The following is a 15880-nucleotide window of genomic DNA, read 5'->3' as shown; positions in this document are numbered from 1 at the left end:
CTTGACCCATTGCAATGCATTCTGGCACTTCTTTATACATGATCTACGAAGGACACGTGTAATGTTTCCTTAAAATTCGGCCAATATAAGGCATTCAAGCAGCTCACGAGGTTTTATCAGTTTAACGATTGTTAAAAGAAATACTTAAGCTAAATTTGCTGCAGATGCTGCCAGGATGAAAATAGAAAATGTTTTGTATAGAAGATGGGATTTGCATCTACATGTGCGTTTTGTACGCTTGCAAGTTCCAAGAATTTGTTAAAGAGTCTAAGATTTATTTTGACACAATCTTTCTGAAATGTTTCATCTGTTTAAAGATGTTATTTTTTTGCAACTGTGTGGATTGAAGGCGTTGTTTTAAAATGAAAATTGGTTTGAGTTTGGAAATTGCATTTTTTTTTTTCATAGATGTTTAAACCAAAGACTGTAGTGTGGAATATTGTTAGTTCATGTTGTTTTGTTCGAATGCAGACGTCTGTTAATTGTCCTTGCAGGACACCTGTTGGCATTCTGTATAATAACTACTACTCAGAATTATTTCAGTATAGTCCACAGCACTGTGCAAGCCAAAATGATATTGATTTATGTTGTGTATACAGCCATATTCACACCAAATCATTTTTAGCATAAAATACATAAGATCTTCACAGACTCATTCAAACCAAAATGTTGTACTCTGATCATTCAAGGGTTTAGTTTTGTTCTGTTCAGTCAATTTATTTGATCAGCCATGATTTGAATGGGTTTTTTATTTAAAATTTAAAGCATTGTTTGTTTATGGTATGAACCGATCTATAGTGCATTAATGTACACTTGTTTTTTTTTTTTTTTTGTTTTCTGTCCTGTTTAGCAGTATACTTTATACCAAATATTTCAAAGAAGGTTGAATATTTTCCCATCGTACTCGCCATACAGCAGGCATTGTTCATCCTGTCCTTATTAAAGCTGAGGAGGGATGCCAGATCTTTTAGGTGGCTAAAAGAACATTTTGAGCGACCTGTCATTCTTCCTCAAGCGCCCCATTTCTCTCCGTAATTTGTTTTTGGAGTTTGTTTGACGTCAACTTCTTCAGCGGCCTCCTTCTGCTTGAATAGGGGGGAAATCAGATATTCTGTCTGCATCATGTCTTGATGAATGACGCGTAATGTCTCGATGCTTACTTCTAAAAAAAAAAACATTAGTCGACTGGGGGTCTCTGCCAAATGGATTTTTATCAGATTTGTTTTTGAAGAAATGGCTTCATGTGTTCTCCACGGACCCTTTTGAACTAAAATCTCACTAGACTCCAGCTCCTTCCAGTGGCCGACTTGGCCGAAGCTAGAAGAACCAGACTCAATAAACTCGGAGATAAATTAGCGTTCACTTTGTTGAGGGCCAATGGATTTTGGCTTCACTTCATTGACGTTGTTGTTTATAACCTTCAGCTTCAGTTTTCTTTACATTTTACAATCAAGCCTTTACCTACCAATGTATGTTATTGTTTCAGCAGCATCAATTACTTCCCTTTTTATCTCTGTCATATGCCAATAAACACGTTTTTATGTTTAACATATGCGCATGTGTTTCGCTTGGCAAATATCTCAAGGAAGACCGATGAAAATCTTTATTCAAGAGGGCCGTCTTGTGTTGTGGATTGTTATTGGCAGAAGTTTTAATACTTGAATTATAAAGTTTCACTTCACAACTAATTAAAGCAGATCGTTTTTAGGTACTGTAATTGTAATTATGTATTAATTATAATATACACGAGTGAATAAAATTTATTTTAAATACTTTTATTTATCAAGCATGCATTGATCAATTGAAGAAACCTAGATAGAATTAAATAAATAAAAACTTATAATTTCTGCACAGGAGTGACTCTGTGTTGTTTTGCAAATAAAAGGAAATAAGTCATATTGGCATCGGCTAAAATGAGTTTAAAAAAAAAAAAATATTGGCAATAATTAAATTTTGTGCATCCTTAATGACAATGAATGTACAATTGACATGTTTGCTAAAAGGCTTTGTGACATCTTTTGAATGTTTTTGAACACCTTTAACCGTCTGGGTTATTTTATTTCTATATTTTAGCAGCGTCAAGTCCGCTATTTTGTGTATAGATCCTTGTGATGTTGCTTTGTCTTGACTGTCTTGTTTCTGAAAAACTGAATGATGCAAAAACACAGCAACTCTAAGAGCCCTTGCTCTTGTTTTATACGGCGATTGTTAATGTTTTGAGAGAGTCCTTGGGGGAAAAAAATTCAGCAACTCGTCAATAAATGTTTTGGATGAGGTTTTAAAAAAAAAAAAACTAGGCAGTAAAAAATTGTGAAGTCTTAGATTTGAAAATATATAGAACTGAATGTTTTCGATTTGATTCTGGAAATACAGAAGTACAACCCAGTGCTGATGTTTGCGTCCAGTCCCCTGCCTAATCTATATGGTTCCTTTCTACCTATGTCCTAGCCACAGACTGAGTCCAAGGTGAATGGCACTGCCCTGTCCTCCCCCTCCACTGCCTCTCCGAGATCTGACACCAGCCTGGCCTCACTGCGTGTGGCCGCAAGCCAAACCACAGAGACCATGGGTAAATGTCCCTAACAACTTCAGCTTAACCAGTTTAAACCTAACTCATCCAGCAGATTTTAAATGGGTTTGAAATTTTAGCAGCCTAAATAGTAATAATCCAATTGTGTTATGCATACCAGCATATCATTTAGCAACATGTTGAAATGTATGGAAGCCTGTTTTAGCCACAGAATAAAAATAGAAAAGTAATTGCGACTTTTCTTGAAATTTAGAGTTTGTATTTCACAGCGTTGAGAAAAGATTGGCGTTAACTCGGTTGCGAGTTTGTTACATGACCAAAAAAAAAGCAGGATTTAAACATTTTGGGAAACGAGTCAGAACTGAGACGGAAACTTAACTGTGAAGTATGCAATTTTTTGAGAAATATTGGAAATATAAACTAAATATAAGGAAAAGTCAGTATTTTGTCACTTTTTTTTTTTTTTTAGAAAAGTCCAGATTGTGAGACGAAAAAGTTGCAGTTACGTTGTTTATAAAGAAGCTCTCATAGAAATCTATATGTTGACAGTGCAAACGCAATATTATTTTTTTTATTATTAACTCCAAATAATAGGCAGCACATTTTGGGTGCGTCTTGAATTTTTCTGTGTACAAGTACACTACAAGGTAGTGATTAATGTAATCTCTTCTATCTGCCCACGGTTAAAAATGTATTAATTAATTTCTTAATTTGACTAGTTAACTGACATGCGTAGTAATTATTATGTTTAATGGCTGTACTTGTGAAGCTTTCATTATATAAGTTGGCTTGAAGCCCAGGCTGGTTTCAGCAAAAGATTTTTAGAACGGATAAAAAGAGGCAATGTTCTTATCTGTGCCAAACAAAAAAGGAACACAGGGAGCTTTTATTCACGTATGGATACAAAAGAAGTATTTTGCCCTTAACTGCTAGCCAACGTCTTATTTGTTGTCTTCACTTTTGGAGAAAAAAAAAAAAAAAACACGGTCCAACAAGGTTACAACAAAATTGGGTGTACTTCACTGTACTTTGAATAGAATTACATTTACTATTCAGGTCATCTATAATGTTCTTGCTGCATTTATTTAGTTATTTTTTTTTTTATATTATCATATATATATATATATATATATATATATATATATATATATATATATATATATATATATATATATATATATATATATATATATATATATATATATTTTTTTTTTTTTTTTTTCTTTTTGCAGTTTTACATGCCATTAGTACTATATTCCAGTTATAAATGTACTCAAATTAAGATTATCTGAGTATCTGGGGAGAGGTCTTAGGTTTTATTATATTGAGATTATAGAGGACTTGAGTAGGTGGCGTGAAATGTGCCATCTGTGTAATTACTAATTTACAGTTTACTAATAAATCTGTTATTTCTTACAAAATATTGTAATCAATTTTCATAAGTATACATGGCATTTTTATGATTCTTATGCTATATAGGTCATTTTTGCTTAAATGTATTAATCACACAACAGCAGCATTTTAAACAAACCGTAAGCAAAAGGTGCAAGCAAAGCACCTTAAATATATTTTTTACATAATTGTTTTTGAATAATTTTAATAATAACGGTCTGTTCTAAAGTTGTCAGTAGCCCAATATGTTTCTTCTTACACATTATAACCTCTTAGTTATTGTTTCATCTGTGTAACCTAATTATTTTGTACAGTTATTGTTTGTGTGTAACTAAAACTTGTCAATTTATTTTTAGAATCATTCTTGCTGTGACAACTATGATTCTGATACACATTTAAAAATGTTGTTTTCTTGACATTTTAGAAAAGTTTTATAATGGCTTTCTTTGATTTATTGCATGAGCCTAACAACAGTCTTACATTTTTATATATTTTTTAATATATATATTTGTAATACCAAATTGACCTCAGTTGGACCTATGTCTTGTTGTTGATTTCATTGCTGCTTAATTTATTACTCGGATAAATGTATATAAATGAATGGTAAAATAATTTTTCTGGACATTTGTATATATATATATATATATATATATATATATATATATATATATATATATATATATATATATATATATATATATATATAATATACTAAGAGATCTTATTTTACATTTCCATAATTGTTTTTGACAACAATCAAAACTTTTGGCAGGATCACAAAACAGGATTGTTACAGATATGTATTATTTTGGATATTTTATTTTGGCAAGTTCTGCTTGAATTTAAAATCAACTTTTATTGGGCCAAATTTAACTGCTTTGATGCTTATTTCTTCTCATTTCACATACATTTGGCATGTGTTATGATATTGAATAAGTATGTCCTTTGTAACATTGACTATTTACTATATGCTATTTACTTTATACTGGTTGTTTCTGAATTTCAATTGTTAAAATGAGGATAGAAGCTGCAAGCAAACACGGTTTCTGTTTCTGTTTGAATATGAAATGTCATGGACACCAGGACAACATCCAGGGTTTTTTAGGTCAGTTCTCAGTTGTAATTGGTCGACTGCTTTGTGTTTCAGGTGATGATGAGCTGTCCAGTCCCTCCCAGGATGCAAGCACTGGATTAGAGGACGTCATCGAGCAGCTCAACAATTCCTTCCCTCACAGCCAAGGTGAGAGTCCCGCTGCGCTTCTCTTATTAGAGCTAGATAGTTTCAAATCTGCCAAAAAAAAAAAGAATACACTTTTTTTTTTTTTTTTTTTTGGCATTCTTATTTGCTCCAATACCAAAAGAAAAAAAACCCACAATAGTGCTTCTGTGACTTTCCGTTGATTGATTATGCTGTTCAGAAGAGAGAATCAAGTCCTTCTCTTAGCCTTTGTATTAGAAACATGCAAACAGCACTGTTAAATGCATGAAATATACAAAAACTATGCTAGATGTTAATATCTGGAAACCGGTGACCACGTTCTGTAAATGCGTTGCATGCATTGAAGTAGGTTCAAGTTCCAGTAATTGCAAATTGACAGTAATTTAGGATATTAGTAATCATTTTTTGGCTATATGGAGCGATGATCACCACCTGTACATTTCTCTGAGCCACTGCTTTTCCACTCTTTGCATGTTTAAATGGCTAAATATCACTTTATTTGTATTCCTGCTATAAACAAATGACACGGATGACTTTTTTTTTGGTGTAATAAAAATGTGAAAACAACTTTTAAATGACAGAGTTCTTCAACCGTGAATGATCCAAATTCAAAACGGAGATTAACCCTGATGTTCATTCTTCTTAAACTGTTTCCCTTTTAACAGTGACTCTAAACAGGATATGTATTGTGAGAAGCACAAAAATACAAACTCGTAACAAACATATGTTTATGTAATTATGTAACAAAGTAGTGCGGTCAAACGATTAATCACATCCAAAATAAGTTTTCGTTTACATAATGTGTGTGCTGTGTATATATATTATTACATGCATGTATACATTCAAGAAAAATGTTTATATAATAAATATGTCATCTAATATATATGTGAATTATGTAAATATTTCGAAAATATGTTGTGATATGTATTATGTTATGTAAACAAAAATTTCTATTTTGGATGCTATTAATCATTTGACAGAACTAAATTACAGCATGAAACCCCATCTTGTTGCGTTCATTGTGCTTGCAGTACAAATCCTGTTTAGATTTGGTCTAACTCCTTAGCCTTATTCCAACTTTGCTGACTTTTCTTATTTCCTGTTTTCCTCTGTCTCTAAGGAGGTGGACGGCTAAACCCATGAGAGGTTAGTATCGTTACTAACACTTTACTCTTTTCAGTCTTTTCTGACCTTACTTATCCACTTTACGCTTCGGTTTGAAGAAGTTTGTTCACCAAAGCTGCATTTATATCAGAAATGCAGTATAAAAAGTAACACCGTAAAATATGGCGTCCCTAAAGGGACATGACAGGAGCAGGTGCGTTCTGTTGAGAAACATGGTATTTGCATTCCCTGGCAATTCTCTCACAAACCAGTTCAGTTCGGACAAACTCTTCCTGTTTACTCGCAGCTTGCAGTGGTTCATGAAACCCTAAACACGGCTTAAGGAAGATGATAAAAAAAAAATATCAAAAATATCTTCACGAAGGAAAGCAAAGAATTTGAAAAATATTTTTTCCTCCCCTCCCGATTTTCTTTCACCACCATGTCCACCATCTTGTTTAAAGTAACATTGTTTTTTCCTCTTTTTTTTCTTATTCGTGTGATGGTAAAGCTGAATATTCAGCATCTTCATTTGTCACATGATCCATCAAAAATCACTCTGCATTTTCTGCATTTGATAAACGGTGCAGTTTTTGAAGTATTTTTTATATATCTCCAGTTTTTCTCTTTTGATGAATAAAAAGCTTTTTTTTGTAGCAATATAAATGATCTTGTCAATATTAACAAAGGACTATAACACTATAAAAATACATATACTTGTTGCAGTACTGCATAGTGCATTTAGTGATAGATTGCGCTTTCGGACACTAACGTCAGATTTTGTTTTTCATCTCCCGCAGGTCCTAATGTGGGAAGTCTTTTCCACATGGTTGATAACATTGGACATGCCATGGAGTCATTGGTTAACGTAATAACTGAGGAGCGGGAATTAGACTGAAGATGTCTTCTCCTAGTTGCATGCTTTTGTAGTGTCAACAACTGGACAGGATATGTTTACAATGGGAATATAAATAAAAATCTATTTTTCTGAAGGATCGCGGTTCCACATTGTAGATTTGATCTTTAGTAGTTTCAGTAGTTTCTTACGACGAGTCTAGAATTGTTTATTAATGAAAAAAAAAAAAAAAAAGGTTTTTAAACTTCTATGCAATTGTACAAAAATAGAACGACAGGTGTGTGATAACATGTAACATTGCGTGCCATGTCTTTGTACAGAGTGGAGCGCATTTAAAAAAAAAAAAAAAAAAAAAGTTTGTTTTATCTAAATGGGTGACTGAGTATACGCAGGGGTGCTTTATCAACTAATTTTGTTTGTAACAAAATAACAAATGCATATTAAAAGGCAAGCCCGTTATACTTGTGAGTGTGTTTGCGTGTGAAAGAGTGTGTGTTTGAAACATGCCTGTGTGTGTGTGTGTGTGTGTGTGTGTGTGTGTGTGTGTGTGTGTGTGTGTGTGTGTGTGTGTGTGTGTGTGTGTGTCTTTGTTTATCTGTATGTAACCCGTCCCATTCAACTACTGCAGACATCATGCAAAGAAAAGACATTTTGTCATGATTTTTTTTTTTTTTTTTTTTTAATTGTTATTAAAGAAATGATGATTTAGGTTAAATACTGTCTACCTCACAGATATTCCCTTTCTTCATGCTCTGTCCATGCTTACTAATGGAGCAATAAAAATCACGATCATAGTATTTATATATTACTGACAACTCTCATGTATCCACCACGGATTCAAATAATTACGTTTCGTCTGAATTTGTTCAGAATTGTGGCGTAAACTCACGATTGCAGTTGAGCTGTGAGATTTAAAAAGTTGCGAGTTACCGTTTTTATTACATGGAGAAAAAAAAATTATTGTTAAAAAATCTGAAGTGAGTTTGTGTCTCGCATTTCTGTTTTTCTCACAATTCTGAGGTAAATTGTGAGATGGTAATGATTGGTAATGGGCTTTCGTTCTTTACAGAATGAGAATTGTTCTAGTACTTAAATCATATGTCCTCTTAAATCATGTTAGTGTTATTCCATTGCCAAGTAACAAGTTAAGAGCATAGGACAGAAATGTTACAGAATTAGGGTTAAGTTTATGAGGAATACGATTATATGACAATTCTAACGATTATAAATGAAAGGTCACGCATAATGTCTGAAAAGTTTTTATCTGGGGCTGTTTTTCCATCATTGACATTTATACAAGCTATCAAACAATAGCACGGGAAATCCACTTTACAGGGAAAAAAACACCAGAAATGAAACGAGACAATTCCACTTTGCGTTGTTCTTTAACACATCCGAGTTTATTTCTGTGTGATTGAGGTGTTTGTTATTTTATTAGACCTTTATGCTTTGTGTGAACAAAAAAATAGGAATAAATGATCATAATGTATATGTATGCACAACCGTTATAACTACAAAACAGTTTTGCACCTTGGAGATGAGCATGTCCAGAGTACTGCATATTTATTTCTGAGATGTGCTATTTGATTCTAACTCTTGTTCTGGAATCATACATTTTATTTGTAATTGCAAAAGGACTATTTTACCAGACAATGAAATGTAATTGTGGTTTTCTTAACTTGCAGCTGCATTAGTTGATAAAAATGGAAATACATTTTTGCCACGTTTGTCTGTTTTATTATGTATTCCCTGTTCCCAGCGCAGGTATATTACTGCAGGTAATATATTATAGCAGTGTTTCAACTGAAAATGTGTTGAAGTTAAATGTTAGATATTTAAAAGAATATCAAGCTGCCGTGTGGCTTTAAAACTTACCTGAAGGTTTAGTGTAAATATCTGAAATGGGTATTAGAAAGTAAAATAAGTAACCGAAGCGGCCAATTAAAAATTTCAAAAGCACTTGAACTCTGCGGGAAAGTGTATCTCCACGAACAGATTTTATGTGCCTCTATTTTGTATTTCTGAAAATGAAGTGACGTTTTTGTGTAATGGCTCTTAGGTGAATGGAAAATATCCTGTAAAGTTTTAAATCTAAAAAGCGCGTCGTGCATAAAGTTATTTTCCCTCGAAAGGTAGAGCAACCGAATCCCTGAAACGAGTCGTTTTTAAAACGAATCCCAAGCCTTTTAGTGTTGTCAACGTGAAGTAGCACATTGCCCGCCCGCTTTTTAGCGTTGGTCTACAAGAAAATGCAGATTCATTCTTTGCCACTAGGAGGCGCTTTTGGGGAAGTAAAATAGTTCACGAAGCAGCACTGAGCTCACAAACACTGCTTTATCAGGCGTCACGGGCATTGACTTGGTTTATACATGGTATTTGAAATATAGTTATAGTTTACAACTGGTAATAAAAACGCCCAAAAACACACTAGCATACTGTTGCGTTACTATCCTCGTTTCTGTCCATATGTTGTTAAAGTTCATTATTTAAGGCATTCATAATAAATATTAATAAGGCTATATACCCTGTTGAAATATATGACATGTATGAATTTTTTAAACTGCAAAAGTTAAAATATGAATGTAAATTATTACGACAGATGTGAAGTGGGAGGCGTCACGTTTACTTGATTAAACACTTCCGGGTGGATACACCTGCGTATCCTCACTCATGACTTCGCTCTGAAGTCTCCTCGGTCCTCGATCCTCGTCTCCGTGCGGGATAATTTTACAATTGAGATGTCCTACAATATGGCTGAGCTCGATCCTGGTCATAGGACGTATTTTTACCACCCATAATAGGGGCGCTTTAACACCTGTCAGGAATGTAGATGCATGGTAGATCAGGAAACCTCAGGTAAACAGGCGACGCGTGTGGACCAATGCTATGCGACTAGAAATGTAAAAATAAGAGCAGAAACAAAACAAAAAAAATCAACAGATTGGTCAGATTTTCGTAAGAAGTCTTAAGAGCTGCATTTTGAACGTGAACGTTTCACACTTCTGTAATTGAATGTTGAGGTAAGTTACACAGCGCCGGAGCGGTTTATTTCCAAACCACAGTAGAGTTTCCCTGTTTTTCCCCTGGTGGTGAATTTTACTTTCCAAGAAGATCTCTCTCTCTCTCTCTCTCTCTCTCTCTCTCTCTCTCTCTCTCTCTCTCTCTCTCTCTCTCTCTCTCTCTCTCTCTCTCTCTCTCTCATATATATATATATATATATATATATATATATATATATATATATATATATATATATATATATATATATATATATATATATATATATATATATATATATATATATATATATATATATATATATATATATATATATATATATATATATATATATATACATATATATATATACATATATATATATATATATATATATATATATATATATATATATATATATATATATATATATATATATATATAAGAAGAAAATGTGTTTTAAGAAATCGTCATTTTGCATTTACATGTAAATTATATCAACGTTGACCTCTGACGGACAAAACACAAATATTACAAAAATAAAGATTGTTTAATTATCTGCATGTTTACTCTTTTGACTTTCATTCCAAGTCACGTTGTTTTGTTTGTTTTTTAATTTTTTTTTTTTTTTTTCTTCGATAACCCCGTCTCAAAGAGGAAGCTGTTGAGTCATATTGCTTCTGGTTCCTCTTGAGCGCATGACAAACAGACACCGGTTTAAAAGCTCCCAGCCGCCGCTTGCTCTATCAGTAATGTTGTTAGTCATGTTTGTGAAACTCCGAGTTTTGGCTCTCATATTCGTTGTGACCAAGGATGTTCACTCCACCTATGCTGGTCAGTATTACTTTTTTATTTATGATGATGATTATTGATTTAGTTAAACATGAAATTAAATATTCTGCGTTTATTTGAAATTAATAGAAGAAATTATTTTCGATGCTTTTTTCTTCTATTCATTTACAAGCATTGACTCTTTTTTGACCTCTATATATATATTATATATATATTATATATATATATATTATAATTATTTTTAATTCGAAAAATATAGTTCATAGGTTTTAAATGAAAAACCACAGTTTAGTTGTTCAGAAGTGGTTGTCTGGTTGTTAAAGGTTAGTGGAACATAACCATACAATGTGATGAACTGCATTGTGGTTAATCTAAGCTTTAGCACACCTGTGTGAAATTCAGAGGAACTGACTTCACACATCTGATAACCACCAACCTATTTAAATGTCTTTAAATTAAACTTAAAAACCTATTTCAATTAAACATTTTGTCGACGTCACTTCTTCAAATGTTATTTAGAGCAGTGGCTTTCAAACTGGGTCACAACCCACTGGTGGGAAGCAGACAGGAAATGCATATGTTGAAAAGATGTATGTATTTGCATGTGACACTTATCCAAGCGTCTTAACGCTATCCGAGACGTAGTTGAGTTTATCTTTAGGTCAGAACAACTATTTAGCATTATGTTTAGCATTACATCACTTGCTCGCCAATGGATCCTGTGCAGTGAATGGGTGCCGTCAGCACGAGTGCAAACTGATGACAAATAATCCAAGCAAGTGAGCTACGTGTTTGTAAGAAACAAATGCATAATTAACTTCTAAACCATGATTTCCATAATCCACAGCAACACTTCTTCTAGTGGAAAAAATCTATCCTCTGTTCTCTTCTCACATTAAAATACACCAACATTTTTGTTTAGAACTGTTTTAGTCTGTTTTAGCTTGTAAACAGTGCTCCATTTGGCATATTTCTCCCTTTTTTACTGGAAACAATTAAAGCCATCAAGAAAAGATTAATTTTAGCGTCAAGAACCAGTCCGAATTTTAAAATGTATTGATGTATTTTTTATTTTTTCGTTTTTTTTGCTTTTAGTTTCACAAGATGTTAATTAATTGACTGGAGTCGTGTGGATTACTTACGGATTACTGTGATGTTTTTTATCATCCGTTTTGACCCTCATTTGTATACTTTGCAGAGCTTCTTCATATATTAGTGTACATAATTCTTAAAAATGCATTATCAGATGATAAAAGCTGCATTACTGACGGTGTCGTATTGTTCTGCCTTAGAAACAAAACTTGCTGCGCCCCAAAACGTGAAGGTGACCTCCATCAACATGGCTACAGTTGTGGAATGGTCTTCTCCACACAATCCTACGAGTAACGTGACATACACGGCAAGATATTTGTGAGTACACTCAAAATACATCTGAAATAAACCAACACGGAAGGAAAAAAAACAGCAACAAGTGCATGCATGGCAATATGAAATATACCCATCACAGCTATAAAATCTGCACCGGACCATTGTTCTGCTGGAATCTGATACTTCTGAGTTTTTGCAGAAGTTGAAAAGAATAGGCCTATTGTGTAAATAAAATATTTTCCCTATGTACTTACATAAATTGTGTGTCCTGTTGTGTTTGTTACTGTGTCCTGTAGCCTGAGAAAAGATAACGCTTCCATCTGCGTGAACACCAGAGAGCTCAGATGTGACGTAGGAAAGCTGCCGTCTGTATTTGGGTGCTATATTTTTCAAGTGCGAGCAGAGGATCAGGGGCTGGTTTCTGAGTGGGTGGATGCAGATAAGTTTTTACCAAATAAGCACAGTAAGTGTGAATGAGCTTGTAGTTTGCACCGTGGACACTGTTGTGTATTTTAGTCAATGTGATGTTCATAACTAATATTTATACAAACTACTTTGCACCGATGTAGCAATCATAGGACCCCCTACTGTGCATCTAGTCATCCAAAATAATATCTTGGATGTGCACGTCCAAGCTCCAGAACTGAAAGTGGGCAAACTAGCAGACCTTTTTTCACAAGTGTCCTACGTCATCCGATACTGGACCGAAGGCTTCGAAAAGGAGGTATAAAATGCTTTACGTTTTCAGTTTTCCAGACAACGTTTAAATCCCCAGACGATTATGTTTATGTATCTTAATTCCAGCAGAATCATGCACTAAACCTAAAACCACTGTAAAGAAAAAGTAAACAGCAACTGTAATATAGCGGGCAATAAAGATATTATTTCAGCTAGTTAATGTCCTAAAAGTAAAACTGAAATAAAATTAATAAAAATTATACAAATTATTTTTATTTGCTAGAAGCTGAAATAAACCTGCTCATTTGGTAAACATGGTTTATGAAATAGGCCCCTAGTGTGGAACCACAAACAAATAAATAATTATTCCATACCTTTGTCCCTGTAGGCAATAGAGAAGGAGGTCACTGGAGTCAATGAAGAAGTTAAACAGAGTGTTAAAGGACTTCAATCCTGGAGCAGATACTGTGCTAAGGCAATGGTGGTCCCCAGAGGCTACCAAAATGAGAAAAAGTTCAGTGCTACGGTGTGTGTGACTAACACACCTGGTAAGTGTGCCTTTACCTGAGACTATTTCAGGCAGACCTATCATATAAGTATCTAACTACAGGTAGTTATTGTGATTTATTTTTTTTAACAAATTATTCATTCAATCAAACGTATTGTCAATTTTATCAAAGCAGAGAGTTAAGAAAAAAAAGTACATTTTTTGTTAAACTCATAAGTTACATATTGTTGTTGTTGCTATTGTTTTTCAATGAAGTGATTTAAAAGGACTGTTTTTAAAGAAGCTTCAAGATGACTTCCGGGTGCCAATCTTTCTGTGTGTGTGTGTGTGTGTGTGTGTGTTTGTATTAGTGCTCATCAGCTGTGTCATTGCTTCTGCCATCTTTTTTCCTCTGGCAATCCTGGCTGCTTGGCTGATCTATAAAGTGTACAGATTTCTGTACCCCAAAACTAAACTACCAGAACTTCTCAAGGTATGTGTCTTATGGAGTTCTACTATGCTATGTACAGGTATACACAACTGAGCAGAAAAACTTGCTTTTTATATACAAGTTATTTTAGTATTAAATGGGATTTTGAGCTTTTATTTCATATATATATATTATATATATATATATATATATATATATATATATATATATATATATATATATATATATATATATATATAAATATATATATATATATATAAATATAAATAAAATTTCTTTTTAAATATTTCAATTCTTGCTTGTTTTAGTAATTTTATGTGCTTTTGTAATTTATTTTTTATATGTATTTTTTTAAGCTTTAAAGTTTATTGGAGTACATTTTACAAGGAAATACTTTTAGATAGAAGAATATGTCTTTCGCTTTAAATCTTCACATTTAATTCAGTGCATTAGTTGCTGTTTCTTTGTAGTTGTTTGTGAAATGTAGTAATTTCTGATTGAAAGTTGTTTCTACACTGTAAAAAACCCCTCCATTTTTCCTTTTTTTTACTTCAAAATCTCATTTTTAATTAAAAGAATTTCTTGATGTTTCTTTGGAATTGTTTGTCAAATATACTAGCTGAAAGCTAGAATATTTTTTTCAGCTCTTGAACCTTCTTTATATATTTAAACTAAAATAAAATATTGTATTATTAATATTCAGCTTTATTTTAATTGACGAAAACACAAACAAATGATAGTTTTGGTGAACAAAAACATTATATATTTATCATTATATTTCTGTCTAGAATTTATTTGTACCAACATTTTGGAACGCTGAGGCGACCCAACATTCTGCACACCAGAAAGAACAGCACGATAAAATCAGCGCCATATCTGAGGACCATCCAAATGAAGAGTTCAGCGAGAAAACCAAGATCTCCGAGGACAAGGACCCTGAGTTAACGTCTGTTCTCGCCCCAATTCAAGAAGTGGAAGAGGACTACAAACTCCTGATGCACACGAAACCTGCACCTGCTTTTTACCCTAACCATCTCTATCCGTTATGCTTAAAAAACTCGCTGTTCACTCATTTAAACCAACCCTGCTTTACTAGCACTCAGCCTTGTTACTACAATGTAGCAGACACAAGCCCTGAGCTGAGCCACACTGACTGTACAACAAGCTGAAATGATCCTGTTTACTTAAGAATGATCTTATGATTTTCTGCTATAAATATACTAAATAATTTTATATGACTATGCAGAGGTGCTGTGCATGGCTGTCTGTTCTGTTGAATGTATACAATTTCTCACATTGTTTTCTCATGCTAATAATTTAATGCACTTTCTAAAAACGTATATTATTGTATGTCTATAAATGGTCGCATTGTTATTGTAAAATAGTTTATTTTTGCATAAATAAAACTGTTGAATTTTTCTCATTTGAATTACTTGGTCTAATTAATGAAAATATAGCACTTATATAATTGTATTTTATTTCGATTTATTATATTAAATATATAAAGAAGGTACAAAACCTGATTTCAAAGATATACTTTAAACATTTTTTGTAATATTTCACATTATTTTGGTTGGAGCAAAGTAGTGAATAACTAAATATATTTATCAATTAAGTTTATAAATCTATTGTTAATGTTTTGGTTTAACACACACACACACACACACACACACACACAAAGCAATTTTCTTCTCATTTCAAACGCATGTAAAAGTTGTGTAAAATTGTTGGACCTTTTTGCTCTTTACGACCTCGGCGTCTTTTGTTGTCATGGTGACGGATTGTTGACTTGACCTCAAAGGAGAATCATCAGGTACGTTCTGTGAGTTTCTGGTGAGTTTTAAAGTGCGTTTGATTCAGATATAGTTTAATAAACAAAAGCACACCTAAACCAAAGCGTTTAAAATAAAAAACTCTTCGTTTAATGGCGACGTTGCGCGTTTTACAACGATATCAACATCTGACGTCTGATTTTGAAAACAAACCGATCGCTAGTTATTTGATCT

The 15880-nt window shown here is 33.1% G+C and overlaps 2 protein-coding genes across 11 annotated transcripts in view; both read left to right on the top strand.

The window, feature by feature from the left end:
- The window catches only part of dmd (dystrophin), a 91826-nt gene extending 83006 nt beyond the window's left edge, over nt 1-8820 (top strand). For 4 of the 10 annotated variants that reach the window (XM_043236006.1, XM_043236011.1, XM_043236052.1 and 1 more), the window contains 3 exons: nt 2449-2569; nt 5070-5162; nt 7046-8820. In XM_043236006.1, coding sequence (XP_043091941.1) covers nt 2449-2569; nt 5070-5162; nt 7046-7143 — 312 coding nt within the window. In that variant the 3' untranslated portion in view covers nt 7144-8820. Of the gene's footprint in view, nt 1-2448; nt 2570-5069; nt 5163-6261; nt 6288-7045 lie in introns of all 10 variants that reach the window. The other 6 variants (XM_043236031.1, XM_043236023.1, XM_043236015.1 and 3 more) reach the window with 5 other exon arrangements.
- Nucleotides 8821-9736: 916 nt separating this feature from the next.
- crfb15 (cytokine receptor family member B15) lies at nt 9737-15291 on the top strand. Its single transcript, XM_043222404.1, has 8 exons — nt 9737-10121; nt 10754-10932; nt 12183-12300; nt 12555-12721; nt 12828-12982; nt 13325-13484; nt 13795-13916; nt 14663-15291. The coding sequence occupies exons 2-8, from the start codon at nt 10797-10799 to the stop codon at nt 15041-15043; spliced, it is 1239 nt and encodes a 412-aa protein (XP_043078339.1). The 5' UTR covers nt 9737-10121; nt 10754-10796; the 3' UTR covers nt 15044-15291.
- Nucleotides 15292-15880: the final 589 nt, after the last annotated feature.

This window comes from Puntigrus tetrazona, chromosome 1, assembly GCF_018831695.1.
Source record: "Puntigrus tetrazona isolate hp1 chromosome 1, ASM1883169v1, whole genome shotgun sequence".
NCBI lineage: Eukaryota > Metazoa > Chordata > Actinopteri > Cypriniformes > Cyprinidae > Puntigrus > Puntigrus tetrazona.
Note: the sequence above shows the minus strand (reverse complement) of the source record. Positions and strands in the feature narration are given on the sequence as shown.

Bases quoted from the DNA above. Each gene is read 5' to 3' on its own strand.
- crfb15 (XM_043222404.1), top strand. From the start codon at position 10,797: ATGACAAACAGACACCGGTTTAAAAGCTCCCAGCCGCCGCTTGCTCTA. The intron at 10,933-12,182 runs GTCAGTATTACT...GTTCTGCCTTAG, and splicing joins TGTTCACTCCACCTATGCTG to AAACAAAACTTGCTGCGCCC. The intron at 12,301-12,554 runs GTGAGTACACTC...TGTGTCCTGTAG, and splicing joins ACATACACGGCAAGATATTT to CCTGAGAAAAGATAACGCTT.